Raw genomic sequence first — 16,562 nt, 5'->3', positions numbered from 1 at the left:
CCATTGATAGTGGTGCACGATCGCTGCGGACCATCCGTATCGCGTAAACGCGTGACAATGCATACGATTAATTACATCAAGTATCCTCGGGCGGTATACGCTTCTCTACGTAACGATTTTCTCGTTACAAGGGACATGAATAGTCATCAACTAGCGGCTCCTCTAACGCGTCGAATACAGGGAAAACACGTCAGGCATCTTGAGACGGGTATTTTAATTGTATCATTACCACCTCATAGAGAGATACTGCCACGCTTAATTCCGAAATGTTGCAATCGTAATTTTTTTCATCTGTTTTAAACGACGAAACGCACGTTATTTAATCTGTTGCTCGCACTCATGAGCAATTTCAACGGATAGTGCTAAATACGTTGTCCCTCGATCTAGGCGAATGTTATTCCATTACAAAGGTGATCAACGGTTCTTTCCCGATGGAGCTTCGGCCCTCGTACTTCATTAAGCTGCGCAATCTCATTCCCGCCGAGGCTTCTCTACCGGAATTGCAGTTTCTCTTCAATCAAATTATTCGCGAATTGCTCGAACATATTCACATCGACGCGAATAACATCATAAATAAATTATTTAAGAAGAAATGTGATGCGTCTATTGTAAGAAAACTAGATTTGCTTGTTAAACATAGAAAGCCACAATTACGCTGATCTACAACTCGATAATAACCGATAACAATGTCTTGTTTGCAGCGCTAATTAGCGAACAAACTTAATGGTGTCGACGAACCTCTGATCTCCGCAGAGGCCCACGAAGGATCATTCAGCGACAGGATAAGCAGCGAGAGCAGGTACAACGCAGTTTCCGATCTCATCTTCACCCGCGGTGTATTATGGCGCGATTTGCCCTGCTTCACGTCCTCTTCGTCTTCCGGTTTTACTCATTTTCCGCTCTTCTCATCGCGGAGGCTCACCCTTCGTAAAAGCGGCGAACTTATCCGTGAGGTGCGCTTATCTGCGAAATGAAAAACGTCCACGTCGGGAACTTATCTCGCGATCTTATCTCGACGGTCATTAACTCATTAATTATCTTTAGGTATTAGACATTAGTGATAAAATAAGTACAAATTTAACTATCGCGTTGAACGTTAGAGACTGATACCGAAGAGAGACTCGAGAGTTCGTAGTTTTCGCGAAATTGATTCGATCGTTCTTCCTTTTTAATTCGCCCGCTCATTTGAGATTCTCTCGACGTATCTCCTCTTTACGGGCGGAGACGAACGGCGCAAAAATAAAAGGCGGGATAAAGTTGAAGGATGGTGGATAAGCGGCGAGTAAGAACGAAGGATATACATGTAAGCCTTGTAACTTTGGAAGACGACGCGACGAAAAATCTTAAAGTTGTTTGAGCCATCTCGGGGAGAGAAAGCGAGAAAGAGAGAGAGAGAGACAGGTCACGGCCAGTGATCCCTCCCGAAGAAATAGCGTCAGTCTTTAAGAACTTTCCGAGATCCTTCTCTCTCTTTTTCTTCCCCGGGTGGGTAGCGCGGTGGCCGAACTATCCGTGAGGAAAAAAAAAGAAAGGATAATCAGGCCTTTTTATCCCGGAGACGCGGAAGTTCGGAGTCCTCCGACTATCTTTTCCTCCGAGCGGAAGAATCACGCGCGCTCGTAATCGGTTCTCGTCGCTGTAAGTCGGAATATCGAAGAATAAGAAAGGATTGCGCAAATGAGAAACGACAGCGCAACAAGTTGCTGACTCTAACTAATTTGCGGTAATAAGGAAAATAAAATAAGACTGATTTTCGGATTGTACTTCTCGATCGACCAAAATAATTTTTATTTGAATTTTTTTTTTATTAGCGAGATGTTATTTACTTTGATTACGTTGCGATAATTTACAGTAAAATCTGGCAATTAAAAAATATTTTGGTTTTTATAAGCGAACGACTTGATAAACTAATTACGAATAGCAAATTTTAACTGCTACAAATTATTTCACGCGTTTTCTTTAATTCATGATCGAGCGGATATTGATCGTTGTCTTGGGCGACGCTAACGAGTTTCGCGAAACGGAGCGCGCGCGAGACGCGCGATAACAACCCATCCGTCGAAATCAGTTTGAGATGAAAAGGAACGGAGAATATCACATTTGCGCATAATACGCGTTCAAAACACTTCGTGCAACAACGCGCGGTAGGCGCGTCGGCAGTTATCTGCGGTGTACAGCGTGCTGTATACAAGGTCGTTTGTCATTTGCGCGACAAAATGCTCGAGCGGGAAGACATTGGCACGAGTGCGCTCCGTGTGCCGTTGCAAATATTATCCTTCGAGATGCAAATAGTGTCGAAGAAAATATTTTATTCCTTTGCGATTATTCCTTCTGCGATCGTTTAGCAACCAAACATCGACTGCCGCGTTCGATGACCCGCGTAAGCTTATTCAGGCGTAATTATAGAGATATTAATTAGATATTACGCGCGACTCGTACATTCGGAATGGGAATCGAAGCGGTATAGAACACGATGTTATAAATTGATACGTGTTATTACGATAAATTACTGTCTCATTTACGATGCGCTTATACGAGCGATCCTTTTAACGACGCCTGACATGGAATAGATTTTCCGTCGCGTTTTGGATATTCCGCATCTCATTGTAACTCGACCGTCGTTCTCTCGGATTAAAATCGCAGAATAACATGCGAATCCGCGGATTCGAAGTAACGTCAAGTCGTGATACGTCTGTTTATTAATAATACGGATATTTTGCGAGATTCGCAAAATGCATTGTGCATGTAATTACTAATAGGCTCTATTTTCGCGAATGAGTGTTGTGACATGAAGAAGCAACAACGGAGAAAACCGGAGAAAACAGTGAAGAGGAGGCCGGGGAGGCATCGAACGGCGCGAGAATAACCAGGGGTGAGTAATTCATTTATTATTTTACGTATTTGTTATAATTATTTATAATTATCTTCCGCGCGTGCAATTATTTTTGAAGATAATAAAATGACGTGACATTTAATAAACATTTTAATATGGTATGGAAAAATTTTGTTTGTAAATGGATTATTTCAAAGAGTTGAAATCAGAATTCATTACGATTGCTAAAATATTGTAACTGAAATATCGTACACTTTGTGTGCATTAATTATTATCAATTTTCTTTTTTTTTTTTTAATTCACATACATCGCACCTCGAGAAGAATATTGACAGTCTATAAAAAGGATGCTCCTAAAATGTTATCTACATGTTATAATAGTGTCACAAGTCCTACGTATACTGAAAAAAAATTGTTATTCCGAAAAAATATTTAATCCGATACGTTCAACTAGACATTTTAGTTCAACTAAACAATCTTTTTTTTTTCTTTTTTTTTAGTGAACGAAATTCGCTGCACGGGGAATTATTATTTTTATAAACCGATTATATATTGCGGTTTCCTGAATGAATAGCGTCATAAGTGAATTGACAAGTGAATTACAGCAGACTTCTTCAAAGAACAATATAAGTTTTACTATAACAAAATATCGTAATTGTAATTACGTTATACTTATCTGACGATTTAAAAAAATTGAATCAAATTTGTTTTTCCTCTCTCCTGAAAATTGTGTATTTTTGAGTAGTGACAGTATTCTTCTCGGGATGCGATATGTTTCCCGGGTATTTCGTAGATACATATTTCAGTCTGCGCTCTGACTATTACTTCTACGGTCAAAGGGTCTGCGGATAGCGCGGGGTAAGCAAATGAATGCACGCTGTCGCGCCGAGTCGACCGAATCGTTGCATCGCGTTGCATGATGCACACATGAACACATCTCGATTCTCGATTTGGTCCGAATTTAGCGGCACGCGCGGCGCAAAAGCCATTTTCCACACCGGAGTGACACACGAGAGATTCTGGTGTTATTTTGGGCAATTGTTAAGTACTGTCGCGGCTACACCGAAAACACATTTGCACGCTCGTGTCTCATCAGGGCCGTGATTCAGCGCGCTCTTATCTCGGCCGCTTTGTCCGCCCCTAATAAATGTAAGGCCGCCCGGGTTGGGCGTGTAATCAGTCTTACCCCCCGTAATTATCTAAATCTTGGTATATTTATAACGGTATTTCTCGGCACGCCGTTAAATTAGTTTATGTCTCGTATATCGTCGCTTTCTCCCCCTCCCCTCTCTTTCTCTCTTTTTCTCTTTTTCTCTGTCTTTTTTTGCGCGCTTTGCAACGTGATCCGTACGACGCTCTTTAATTTCCTATGACACGCTTTCGATAATTAAATAAGTAAGCTCTCGCTAAGCGGATCAATTTTCCCGAAAGTTTGCATTATTTGATGGTGGCGCGTCGCAATTGCATCAAGTTTTAATTGCAGATACTCCGAGGAATCTGTGGAATCCATTAAGCAATTTAATTCTACATCGAAAGGTTTAAACTTTAATTGTCATTGAAATTACCCTCGTGATACGTTGAATAAAGAATTTATGTGCGTGTGATTATCGTGAATAGCGAAAGTAATCAAAATAAATAGTATTAGTAGTAAAAGCGCATTTGCATGCGGGCATAAAGAGAGGGAGAGGGAGTACAAGCGGTAACTTGTGGTAATTGTAACGATCACCGCGAAAATATAAATGAATTATTATATAATATACCTATATACATTATTAATCATATTAAGTGAGTCATTCATATTTACTTATATCTGTAAGATGCACGCAAATGAGTATAAGTATGAATACTTACCTATTTCATATAACGAAGTCGCTCACGACGTTCCCTGTGCCTTCCTCATCGGCGACTGCCACGTGCTCCAGATTATTGAGATGCAGAGCCAGAACATTCTCGCGGATCGATGAAATTCAAATCCGACCTCGGTTACTTTGGTAGATTCGCGACTTAAATAATAATTTATAGGAACTTTTTTTTCGGCGACTAAATTTAATCGATATTCGATATACCTGAGACGTATAGAGAAATGAGTTATCCGGTTATCGTCGCGTTATATTACCGGTGTCACGCGCCCCGTGGCGCACCGTGCGACACCCGAATTCCCTCTGTCGCGATGGAAAAAGCTTTTTCCACGAACGCTTCCAGCGCGCGACACGTAACGCTTTTTATCGGGGCAGGCACACGTGTCACGCGAGATTATTGGCCTTTGTGAGCGGGCTGACAAATGGTCCACCGCATATGGCGCGTCGCGCACGACTGAGGCCAGATTTCGGTCCAGTAGTAACATCTATAGCATCTCCCTCTCCCTCTCGTCCGCGCGCCGTTCCCCCCTAGCCGCCCCCGCCGTGATGCTCTCGATGCATCACGCAGAATCCACGCAGCCCTCCGATATTGTTAACGAGAACCTCTAGCAATGATATATTTCACCTCCTCTGCAGAACACATTCGTCAGTTTAGATTCCACAAACGTTGTTTACAACGTCTTTAGATGAAAGACAAGATTTTTAAAAATGTCTAAAAATTGTTTAATTAAAATTAAAAATTGTTTATGAGAGAATAATATCAAGCGCACTCACGAGTGCGCTTGATATTATTTATACTCTTATACTACACGATATATTACATTTATTATTTGTGGCACGTATGGAGAAAAGAAAGAAGTGTCAATTCAACACTGATGTAGTTGTATACATACCCAAGAATATATGTATAATCTTGAAATGAGATTATATTGCATTAAACGAAAAAAACTTGTTTGAATAAAGTCATTTATATAAGTCAAACGAAGTTTTATATGGTTCAATTAAGAAAAAAAAGTTGAAGTTCTTATAAGAAGATTATATATACCTACAAGCATATCAGTGTTAATTTGACACTTTTTTTCTTCTGTGTATCGATTAACCAGCTTCGATTTTGAGTCATAAAATATATGTAGCTTTCGGTAAATATATGTAACCAGAGCGAGTTGACCCGCAAATTAGATGAGATATAAATTGATAAATCTCGTGACTGATCTCATCTCGGATTTCCCTAACGGACAGACGACAGGAGGGATATACGAATATAACCGGCAACCAAACTTGAATGAAACTTTCTAGGAGATTGCTCCCGCGGGACTCGTGACGGAAGCTAATATACGCTTTAAGAATATCACAAACGGAAATGGTGAAAGGGGCAATCTCGAAAGGTGCCATTTAATTCGAGGAAAATCTCGGCGTTTTCGCCAAGCAGCGTGTAGAAAAAAAATTCATGTCTGCAATTTGAAAGAGCTCCGCTTCAATTTGATCCTAAATATGCGATTCATTTCCTAATTTCCAGTTTCCATAGCCTTTTTGAAAATGAAAATAAATGTACGGAAATTAATAGGGGCCATAGGGGGACTGAAAAAGAAATTCGAGGATTTCAAAGACTGATTTTGAAGATTGAAAAGACCAGGAAAGAGATGTGAAAAGATCGGAAGATCAGAAAGTCTCATTTGCCGTAATTTCACAAAGCGCGCGTTGCCAGGGATCATTCTTAAATCGATTATTTTAATACGGTTATTATTATTATCTTTATTTCGGATATGATTACTGTCGATCCGTTCTAGTTCGGTTAGTGCTATTCGAGGTCGGATAATGAACAGTCCAAAATAAACTCGAATCAAACGAAGTCGACGGCGGGCGATTCGATCGCGGCTGCACGGCACGGGAGGAGGCATTCTGCTGGAAAAAGAATCTAAGACGTGTGAAGGGACCGTCGAACTTTTCACGAACTCAAAAACTTCGGGATCTTCCCTCCCGCTGAGCCCACTCACCCGCCTGATCCCGCTTGTTCATCCCGCTCACGTACGCGAGGGTGGTTGTTTTGGCGATGAGGGTAGCCGGGATTCGCCCGGGCGGTGCTCTCGGCAAAATACGAGATCCGAATTATTGGGACGCTCCACCGAAACCATCGCGATTTCCAAGTGCGACACGTATGAAGTCGATATATCGTTCACGAGTGTCCTTCCTTTCAAACGGGTTGTCACGACGGGGGTGGAAAAACAAGCTCGTTAGGAATACCGTTGAGAAACCGTTTTATTAAACGGATAGAGAAACAAATTTTACTTCTTAATAATGTTCTGCGCAAAAGAATATAAATAATTGCTTAATTATCACGAATTATTAGGAAGCGATACTGATGCTTTTGACACGCAAAAAAAGAAGTGTTAAATCAAGAATTATATACTAGCAAGAATCTATAATCTTGAAATGAGATATAAATTGCGTTAAACGAAAAGAACTTGTTTAAATAAAAGTATTTATATAGTTTAATAAAAAAAAATTGAAATAAATATAAAGTTGAAATTCTTATAAGAAGATTATAGGTTCTTGCTTATATACCAAGTATGTGAGTCTTGATTTAACACTTCTTTTTTTTCTGTGCAGGATTTTAATCAGCTTTGAATAGATGCAGGAATTTACATTCCATTTTCTTTTTTCCTATCGCATTTTGAAAAAATGTAACAAATTTAAACGCTATTCAATATTTTTTAAGAAAATTATTCACGATTTTCTTAGATTAACGCCTTTATTTTATCTTTTGCTAAAACGACTCGTAATCTTATATATTATATGATTCTCTGCGTCTGTTTTCCCTTTTTCTACCCTACGGAAAGAGAGGTGGTTTTGCCGAACACTCACCGTCGAGTGATCGTCATTATTGGCAGAAGCTGGATCCCGTATATCGAGCAGACAACAGAAGTGGCTTGTACCCGTCGCTAGGTACAAAGAGCACGCCGGGGATCCGCGAGACACCCCACAAAATTCCAACTGCAATAAATTATATTCGAGGCACGTGCCAGTCGTAGGGGTGAGCGTCGTGTGTGCTGTACCAAATGGCACTTTCATTGCACTTGCCCCCACGGTCTTTGCATCTTGCCGAGTTTCGTCACCCCCAATTTATAGCTCCTCTTCGTCTTTCTTACTTTTTTTAAAGGGGGGGGGGGGAATGGGACGAGAGCCACTCAAGTGGAGACACGTATCACACATTTATTACACGTTACGTTTATTTATAGAATTTTTTTGAACACGAAGTTTGGAGAGAAATTGTGGGCAACCTGATGTTCGAGGAAAGGGGATAATATCATAAAGAAGGAGATTTCTTGAGGCTTTTGTTTTATTTTCGGCACTTAGCTTTTTTTATGGCAATTCTCCTCGATGATTCGCAACGAAGATATTTTATCTTTAGACTGTATCCACCGATAGCATCATTATTTTCCAAAATGATTCGCCGCGGTGCGCGAACGACGCGCGTGGGAAAAAGGGGATGGACCATTAAGCCACGCAAGATACGTCATTTTTCATACTTTAACGTAGCGTATATACGGGTGCGTGAATAAACCAACGTGAGATTCGCTCGGGCGCGAGCGAGCAGCGATAAATGACACCAGCCGGTGAACAAATGATAATTACGACGAAACCGTGTTTTGAAATTTTGTTTGTAATTTTCGTGCACCTGGCACACAGAAACTATAAAAAATACAAGCCGTGTAACACACGTGGCTACTTTTATCTTTATTAAAAAAAAAAGATATTTAATAATCCTAATTCCTGTCCAAGCTCAACCTCTTCCATAATTTTAATTTAAAACATATTTTACTCTATACGAGAGATTTTTAAGTCAAATGAAATTTACAAATATAGAAGATTACGCTCTTAATTAGCCCTTTTCTATATACTTGTGGATATCCAATAACAGAGCCTTCTACTTCAATTTCAAATGAAATATTTGTTTCTATTTTTTTTTTCTACTTTTCCTCGTAACTTAAAATCGTTGATCCTTAGATTTTAGAATACTAGGTAGTTCGTGAATTTCTCTCTAAATTTTTCTTTGTGACTCTTAAAGTCCTACTCTACATTTCTTTTCTAGATTTTTTTTTGCATCTTTATTTCCTCTTCATAGTACCTAGATTTCTACAATTCCGAGTCCATTGACCCATAAATCGTCATTCGCGACGGATATATGGCCCTATAGAGCTGGCCAGATATATGGATCTCGTCTATAACCGACTGACTTGTCGTTCAAGATCGCGAAACATTCGTCGTTAACTTATTACCAGGTGGAAATAATGCGCGAAGTTGTAGAAGCGTCGTTATTGCCAGACATTGCGGCGAGACGTTAGTTTCGTGTCTCATCGTGCGGTTGACATTTAATTCAAAATCTTGTGTTACCCTTCCCTGGCCATGACTCGAGCTTATTCACGCCTTTAGCCGCAATGCCCGCGCACTCATAAATCTCGGAAAACTTGCCGGTGGCTACGGGCTAACCACCCACCAATTAGCATCTCGAATTCGAGGGTGCGAGCGAAAGTTTCCGATTTCCCTATTGTCGCAACAGCGATACCAAGGTGTCTCCTAGACCCTAATCTTAATAACAGATTCTTCGACGAGGTCGAGGTCAATTTTCCTTCACACAAGATCGTCTTAAAGTAAAAAACGGAATTATTTGTAACTGTTTTATAATATTCCAATATTTTATAAATTCTCCAAATCCTTCTCTTTCTCTCTCTCTCAAATGTTCAATATTAAATATCTCGATTGTTAAACCTTAAAGCACGAAAAGAGATCTTTAACTTTTAAAGTCTTATAGCTTGAACTTGACTATTTATATTTTATAATAACTTTATATTAAATCGAAGAATTTAAAGACAACGTTTCTCAGTAAATTTTTTATTTTGAAAAATTTCGCATTGAATCGAGAGAAACACGGTCTCCAAATAGTTGGAAGATGCCAGCAATCGAAACGCCCAACAACTCGTAACGAATGTCCAGAGGGTGAGTGGCAAATGGTCGGCTACAAAACAGTGAGAGCTCCCTATGGGCTCGTCCTCGACAACGGCCGTCTGCAAAAACATTAATCACAAGTCGCTCGGTGTTTGCACAGTCTATTTCAAAGCTTGTCCTACGCACTTTGTCATCGATAGATCGTCGACAAACATTTTCGAGCTTACAGCAGTTCAGATTTGAATCGGAGGCAGATAGAATACATAGATAGATAGATAGAAGCAGAATATAGGAATAGCGAAATATTGATCGTTTTTTTTTGCTTTAAAAATTTGATATAAAATAACCCGACTATAAATAAATCCAAAACTAAAAACTATAAAAAGGCTAAAATGTAAAACGTGATAACTAACGTGCTTTCTTTATTTGTTTATATATAACATTAACTGGCTTATTTATTTATAATCAATTATCGATTATCATTATTGATTATAAATAATGTAATTGAATATAAATTATAAATACAGATACACACATATCTGTATTTTAGAAGTAAAGAATCTCCAGTTTTTCGTATCTCCAGTTTTTGCTAAAATGGAGTTAATTTTTCAATATAACGAGAGTTTAAATTGTATAATGGTAAAACGTCTTACGTCTATTATTATACTAGTTTTTAAGATATAATGCTTAGAAAAAGTAATAGTTAAATTACTTTATCAAAAACTCAATAAATCAAGTTGCTACTTTTATTTTATATCTAAAAAAATATATCATTTTCCTATTTAAAACTTTAAACTTTGTTTTCTCTAAATTCATAATAAATGGAAATACGATTCATTACCTCTAAGGTACAGATCGATATATTATACAACAATTATTTAATAGATAATTAAGTATTGTATAATATAAATTTATATGTATATAAAATGTCAAATTATTATTAGAAAGTTTATATAAAATATATAAACATATATATATTTATTATATAACAAAAATATCGTATTTTCTAATTTTGAGCAAAATGACACACGCAATTCTTTTTTATCATTCCTGAAAAAGTTATTGTTATACATTTACTTAACATTATTTTATGTTTAGAAAATTATAAGTACTTTCTCGCGAGTGCTTTTTGCTTCGCATGTTACTATATAAGAAAACGGCAGACTATGTATCTACTGAGCCACCTAGTAGGAGATGACGATAACTAAATATCAAGATTCATGATGATTGTCCATGTCTATCATGGGACGTAATTCGGATCCTATTTTTGCCATTAATTTATAGAAATTAATTAGATATAATTAAATAATTATATCTAAAGAAAATGTTTAAAGAATTTAAAGAAAATATTACGTAAAAATACTTGTGTATCTCTAGGAATTTAGTGATTTTAGTTCTGAATGTTTGGCAGCATAAACAGGTTGAGTCTTTTTTCGATGAGTCTCGGAACACCAATCGTTTAAATTCGGTTTATTTAACATACAATACGTCGATCAAAATTCATTTATATTAAATATAATCACATTGTCACTGTACATGACAATTTTCGTCCATCGCAAAACTTATTTACAGCATTTAATTATTTACAGCATTTCTGAACACTTATTAGATATCCGTGTGTGTAATCGCTTTTTTTTTACTAAAGTCTGTAAGTTCAGTATCTGACTTTTTAGTCTCCTGATTTGCCGTCGCAAAAGTCTTACGGCCAGCTTTTGCCGCATGATTTTTTTTATCACCACTTCCCAGTAAATTTTAGCTTGCACTGACGATGTGGAGATTTCTTCCCATCGAACGTCATACAGATATTTTTTGCGGTTTTTCTCCGGCTCACTTGGGCCTGCTGGAGCGAGCGATAGTCTACACAAAAAATTAATTATTTTATTAGAGAGAAAAAATGCCATTTACGGATTTTGTCTGGACTGCACATCTTGGTAGTCTAATAATATTGTGTGAATTTTATATACTTTCACACAATATTATTAGACTACTAAGATCTAGTCCAGACCGTAAATGGCATTCTTCTCTCTAATTTATTGTATATCATAACGGTCGTGTTTCACTTATTATTAATTATTTTGTATTTAGTACTTTTTGTTTACTTTTATAAATACCCGAGCATCATTACATATTAAATATTTCTCACCTTTCGGACAGTTTGTCGTCTCTTACAGCTTTTATATGTAATTCTACAATATTTGAAACTTTGTTCTCAGGGGCTCTCTCGTTATATTCAATTACAGCAGTGTTTGTTGACTGGTTTTCTTTAATTATTGTGCCTTGATTGTTCGAAACTGTCTCATCCTTGGTCTCCTTGTTTAGATGGAGGGACGGTATCGCCTCCTTCTTCAAATAACGTTTGCCTCCGACTAGACTGTACCTAAAGTCCTCTTCCTTAAAGTGACGTGAGCATATTTGCGACGATCTGGTAATCTTCTTGTCTGTGCCGATCACGAGCGACCATTTCTTCAGCAATTCGTCTGACTTTGGGAACCTTAAATGAATTGCGAAGTAAATAACGAGATACGATATTTATTGTAAAGAAACTGTAAGTAGACAGAAAATAATCCTATACTTCGCCAGTAATAACTAATAAAATTGTTGTTTAATTCGACCTGACTGACCACCTTTATTGAATGTTAATATTGTAAGTACACTTACCCGAAAAGCGACACATCCAACAGTGATACGTCTTTGCTCGCACGATATTTGCAGCAGATGCATACACGTGTCATTGTATGTCAAAAAGAGTATTAATTGTCAATAAAATGGTGAAGAAAAATCTTTAATACTTCAAATATCAAATTTTAGTGTTCTAGATTAGTTCAGTTCTAGAGTAAATTGATACAATCTAGAACAATGTAAACAATGTAATCACTTTGATTTAGGAGTATACATGGTTCAAGAGTCTTTTCTGTCAGATAATCCAAGAACAGAGTTAAAGGCGCTTTTTTACTCTGTAGTCAGTTGGAGTAACCTAACCCCAAAAAATCAAAATAATGCATTCATTTCGCGATAGAATGGCAAAAAGTATTGGCAAAAATATCTTTCATATATATGCGTCAAATATCTTCTCTCTAATAAAATTTCTCATTCGAATTGTCAAAGTTCTCAGCTTGTCGTTTCTGTTTACAAATTAGTGACAGATCGTGATTGATCGTGACAGATCAAGAAGGACCCAAAAGGATCAACTCCGAATGACAGACCTCGAACTTCTTCCCTAGGCCATAGGTTTCGCCATATTTTGCGCTGGTTATGCGCGGGCTCTAATTTGAAAGGCAATCGATACAATAAAAAAAAGATATAAATCTAATAATCTAATAACAATCCTATATATATATATAAATACTGTAAAAAGATTTTATTAATTATTTACTTTTAATTGAAATACAATTTTGTTGAAATCACTGTAAGGTAAATGTATAAATGCCTGGACAGTTAGTGGACACATACCTATGTCTGAACACCTTCACTTATTTTAGTTCTTAAATAAGTGAATTAAATCGAAGTGTGTTTAAAATTGCAAGAGATTAGAAAAATATAATCTGATAGATGTAAAATTGTATATACAAAATACAAATGTGTGTATCCGTCTTCGATCAGTCATAAACTTAAATATCATGTCCAATTCTTTTTTTCTCTTTAATTTGAGTTTACTGATGCACTCTTATTGTACCCTGAAAAAATATTTAGAAATATTAATTAATTAGCATAACAAATAAATAATAAATTATACAAAACTAAATGCGAAACAAAGACATTTTTAACAAATGCATGTCCCGGATAAAAAAAGTCTAATAACAAATAATTATAATTTAAAAAGTTCGTAAAGAATTTAGAAATTCTGTGAATTATTTTCATAAATTGTGAGAAAATGTTCACCAGGAATTTTAGCAGAGGTTACACCAGGGATTACTTTCTCGTGTAAGTTTTTATTGTTAGTAAGTTTTGTTATTAAATTTATTTGAAGATATATAGGTATTTATTATGGAAACGACTTATAACGTATAAAATGTTACACATGACAAGAACATATAAACAATATAACAAGAATGAGAGAACTGAATAGTGGATTTTGCATAAAATTTTGCATTTGTTTGAGTAATAATATTAATATTTTCGAAAAACTTTGTATGCAATTCTGTGATATAATTAACAAATACTGCACTTGATACATAGTTGCTTTTAATACATAAAAAAAAGTAATATATTGTGTTTTCGTCTATTGTAAAATATGTTTTTTTTTTGTTATCAGTCCAGTGATCGGATTAATTGATAAAAGTTGAAGCCCATATCTGAAGTAGGATCAATAACTTTCAAAAACCAATGTTTTTTATCTTTCTTATTGCTTATGGTGTAACTGTCAGTAAATTAGATGCCCTTAATTGTAAAAGTTTAAAAATAAATAACTTAATGGTTGTTTTTATGATTGACAGATGCCCTTAACCATCACTGCTACATTACATGCAGGCAACTGTGAACAATTCTGTGTCTTCAAAACTTATAACTTGGTATGTTGTTATATTGTAAAATAAGTGTGCTTTTAAAGACACGTCTATACAAAATATGCAGTATCTATTAATTTCTGACAAACTGTCAGTCTTAATTTTTAATATTTGAAATACGTTGTCTTGTAATCCGGGACATACAATATATGACAGTTTTGTGTAAATATTTTTAGAGTTACAGCTAGGTAAAATAATTTATTTGCTAAGTTATTATATACTTTGGGACTTGAAAAATATATGGATAAACAATATTATTTGAATGAAGCGCTATATTCTACCTTTTGCATTTTGAAAGAGACGTGCTTGCATTTTTAGAAAATCGGATGTCTGTTTTGGAAAATATTTGTCTAGTAACATATCTAATGCATTAATATCTTCATTTTTGGCTTTTTTTGCTTGATGTAATTCTAACTCCAAATTGCTTATTCTTTTTTTATATTCTGTTATCTGTTGATGTACTTTTCGTAGAGATATAGAAGATAATGACAAAGGCGTTTGTGTTCCTGGTACATCTGATACATTTGCTATTGTTCTGTCTATAAGTACATCCAGGTCCATATTATTAGATACAGTCAAATCCAATGCAGTATTTTCTTCTTGCGTATTTTTAATTTTTGAAGTGTTTATAGAGCGTGTTTCTACATTTGAGCTACTTGAACTTGCTTTTTTATCTGTGAAATAATATTATATATTATGTATAATATTATTCTAATGTTATTGGTTATTGTATTATTTGAAAATAACTTACCATTATTTTTCACAATATAACTTGGAACGGCATGTGGCTGCAATCTCGTTTTCTCATAATTTAAAAACATATAATTTGCAAAATGGAGTTTGCATACTCTATAATCTTTATAAAGTTGTATGGCTGTCTTTGAAGTCAATTCCTCTCGATCACAGGCTGATACCCATAACTTTGACCTTTAAGCAATAGCCTTTCTTATGTTTTTGTTTTTTTCAAATTTTTGTTATATAATCAATAACAATTAAATTTATCATACTTTTAGTCATATTAAATAGAAACATAGGCAAATATTACTTTTATTAATTGTTTAATAACTGATTATAGAACATGGTTTAAAAATAAAATCAAACTCAACTTTAAATGCAAAGATAATTTTAAAATTGGTTTAATATTTGAACACTGTCTAATATTTCAACACTTCATGCAATCGGCCTTAAAAGCCTATAGTAAGTGGAAAGCAAGTAACATAATAAACTGACCTTTCTGCATCTTTTGGGAATCGAAACAAAGTTTCTTTTATCCCTCGTTTGTCATTACTTGCACTTCGGCAACCTTTGAAGGCACAACGATATCCACCTCTGTCAGTCATACTTTTACTCATATATATATACTAACTGGATTTTAACAGAATAATAGCACACAATAATTGAACACAATATTGACTATACTCAACGGATTTAAATGACGGATTAAGATTTTTTTTTGGTGGTTGTTAATTCCGGTTGGAATTATTGACGCCTTCAACCCTTCCTTTGGACTATATAGCGTAGTTTAGTGATGATCTATGTTTTCTTCTACTTTATAAAATCCTTTTTAACTTGTACAATGTGACTGGTAGAGGTTATGAATCGTGTTATGGATAGATGTTGCAGCTACTACATATGTTTATTGTTTACAGCCGCCATGTTGTTGGTTGTGCGATTCGGTCATGCGCGAGTGACAATGGGCGCGTTCAGCAGACACAATTCGGTTTTAAGATAAATTTTTTTTATTAAACGGTCTGAGATAGATTATGGCATACTTTTTTTGTAAACTTTTTGAATTTTTGCAATATCTTTAAAATTGAAGAAAATATAGTACACGAAAATGTGCTGTGACGTCATACCTTATATGCGAAATCTTTTGAAGTTACCGTCATCAAAGAAACTTTAGCAAGCTATAACTTTCTCAAATTTAGGTTTCTTTTTTAAATTCAAAAAGTACTAAAAATTGGCTTAGATTCTCTACATTAATTATGGATAATCCGCTTAATAAAAAAAAAATGTTAAAACCGAATTGTTGCACAACTGTTAAGTTCGTCTTATCAACAATCTGCCTTGATTGGTTCGTTCTAAAAGTAAGAGCCAATCACGTTCGACTGCTACTGAGCGGCTTGGTCTGCTGAACGCGACCAATTATTAGGGCTGCGTTCGGAAACTTCATTCGGGTGCACACCAACGTAGAGCTCTAGATTTACAAGAGTAGCGGAAAAGTCGGACATTTTTTACCCAACAGAACGCGAAATATGAACGAGACATGCGTAAACCGCTTTCCGTTACTCACTGCCAATATAGAACACTTATAGTATACGTAACATATATAAATGTATTATAAATTTGTTTTGTGGTATATATATATATATATCTATTTGCAGTGAATAATAAAACGCAATATAATTATTATATTTTTAATGCA

The 16,562-nt window shown here is 35.8% G+C and overlaps 3 protein-coding genes across 8 annotated transcripts in view; 1 reads left to right on the top strand and 2 right to left on the bottom strand.

Moving 5' to 3' along the window:
* The window catches only part of LOC112463882, an 11,146-nt gene extending 6,014 nt beyond the window's left edge, over positions 1-5,132 (bottom strand). Inside the window, exons 1-2 of the mRNA XM_025030552.1 lie at positions 4,684-5,132; positions 739-963 (exon numbers count right to left, since the gene is read on the bottom strand). Of these exons, the coding sequence (XP_024886320.1) occupies positions 739-823 (85 nt within the window). The 5' untranslated portion in view covers positions 824-963; positions 4,684-5,132. The remainder of the gene's footprint in view (positions 1-738; positions 964-4,683) is intronic.
* Positions 2,799-16,562, top strand: part of LOC112463879 (myosin heavy chain 95F) — a 33,340-nt gene continuing 19,576 nt past the window's right edge. Inside the window, exon 1 of the mRNA XM_025030545.1 lies at positions 2,799-2,872. The gene's annotated coding sequence lies outside the window, so the exon portion shown is untranslated. The remainder of the gene's footprint in view (positions 2,873-16,562) is intronic.
* LOC112463884 lies at positions 11,091-16,096 on the bottom strand. Of its 6 annotated transcripts, none has more exons than XR_003041850.1 (7): positions 15,368-16,096; positions 14,889-15,064; positions 14,419-14,811; positions 13,086-13,309; positions 12,294-12,898; positions 11,779-12,126; positions 11,091-11,492 (listed from the first exon to the last, which is right to left on the bottom strand). XR_003041850.1 is itself a non-coding variant. In XM_025030558.1 (7 exons), exons 5-7 carry the CDS (start codon positions 12,365-12,367, stop codon positions 11,219-11,221), a joined length of 696 nt encoding a protein of 231 aa, XP_024886326.1. In that variant the 5' UTR covers positions 12,368-13,309; positions 14,419-14,811; positions 14,889-15,064; positions 15,368-15,466; positions 15,562-16,096; the 3' UTR covers positions 11,091-11,218. The 6 variants fall into 5 exon arrangements, 3 of the variants coding, with proteins under 3 accessions (XP_024886326.1, XP_024886327.1, XP_024886325.1); XR_003041851.1 differs by having other exon boundaries at positions 12,294-12,483; XM_025030558.1 differs by having other exon boundaries at positions 12,294-13,309; positions 15,368-15,466; positions 15,562-16,096.

This window comes from Temnothorax curvispinosus, unplaced genomic scaffold, assembly GCF_003070985.1.
Source record: "Temnothorax curvispinosus isolate PA1 unplaced genomic scaffold, ASM307098v1 QBEX01013732.1, whole genome shotgun sequence".
NCBI classification, from domain to species: Eukaryota; Metazoa; Arthropoda; class Insecta; order Hymenoptera; family Formicidae; genus Temnothorax; species Temnothorax curvispinosus.
This window is presented reverse-complemented; position numbering and strand designations above follow the sequence as displayed.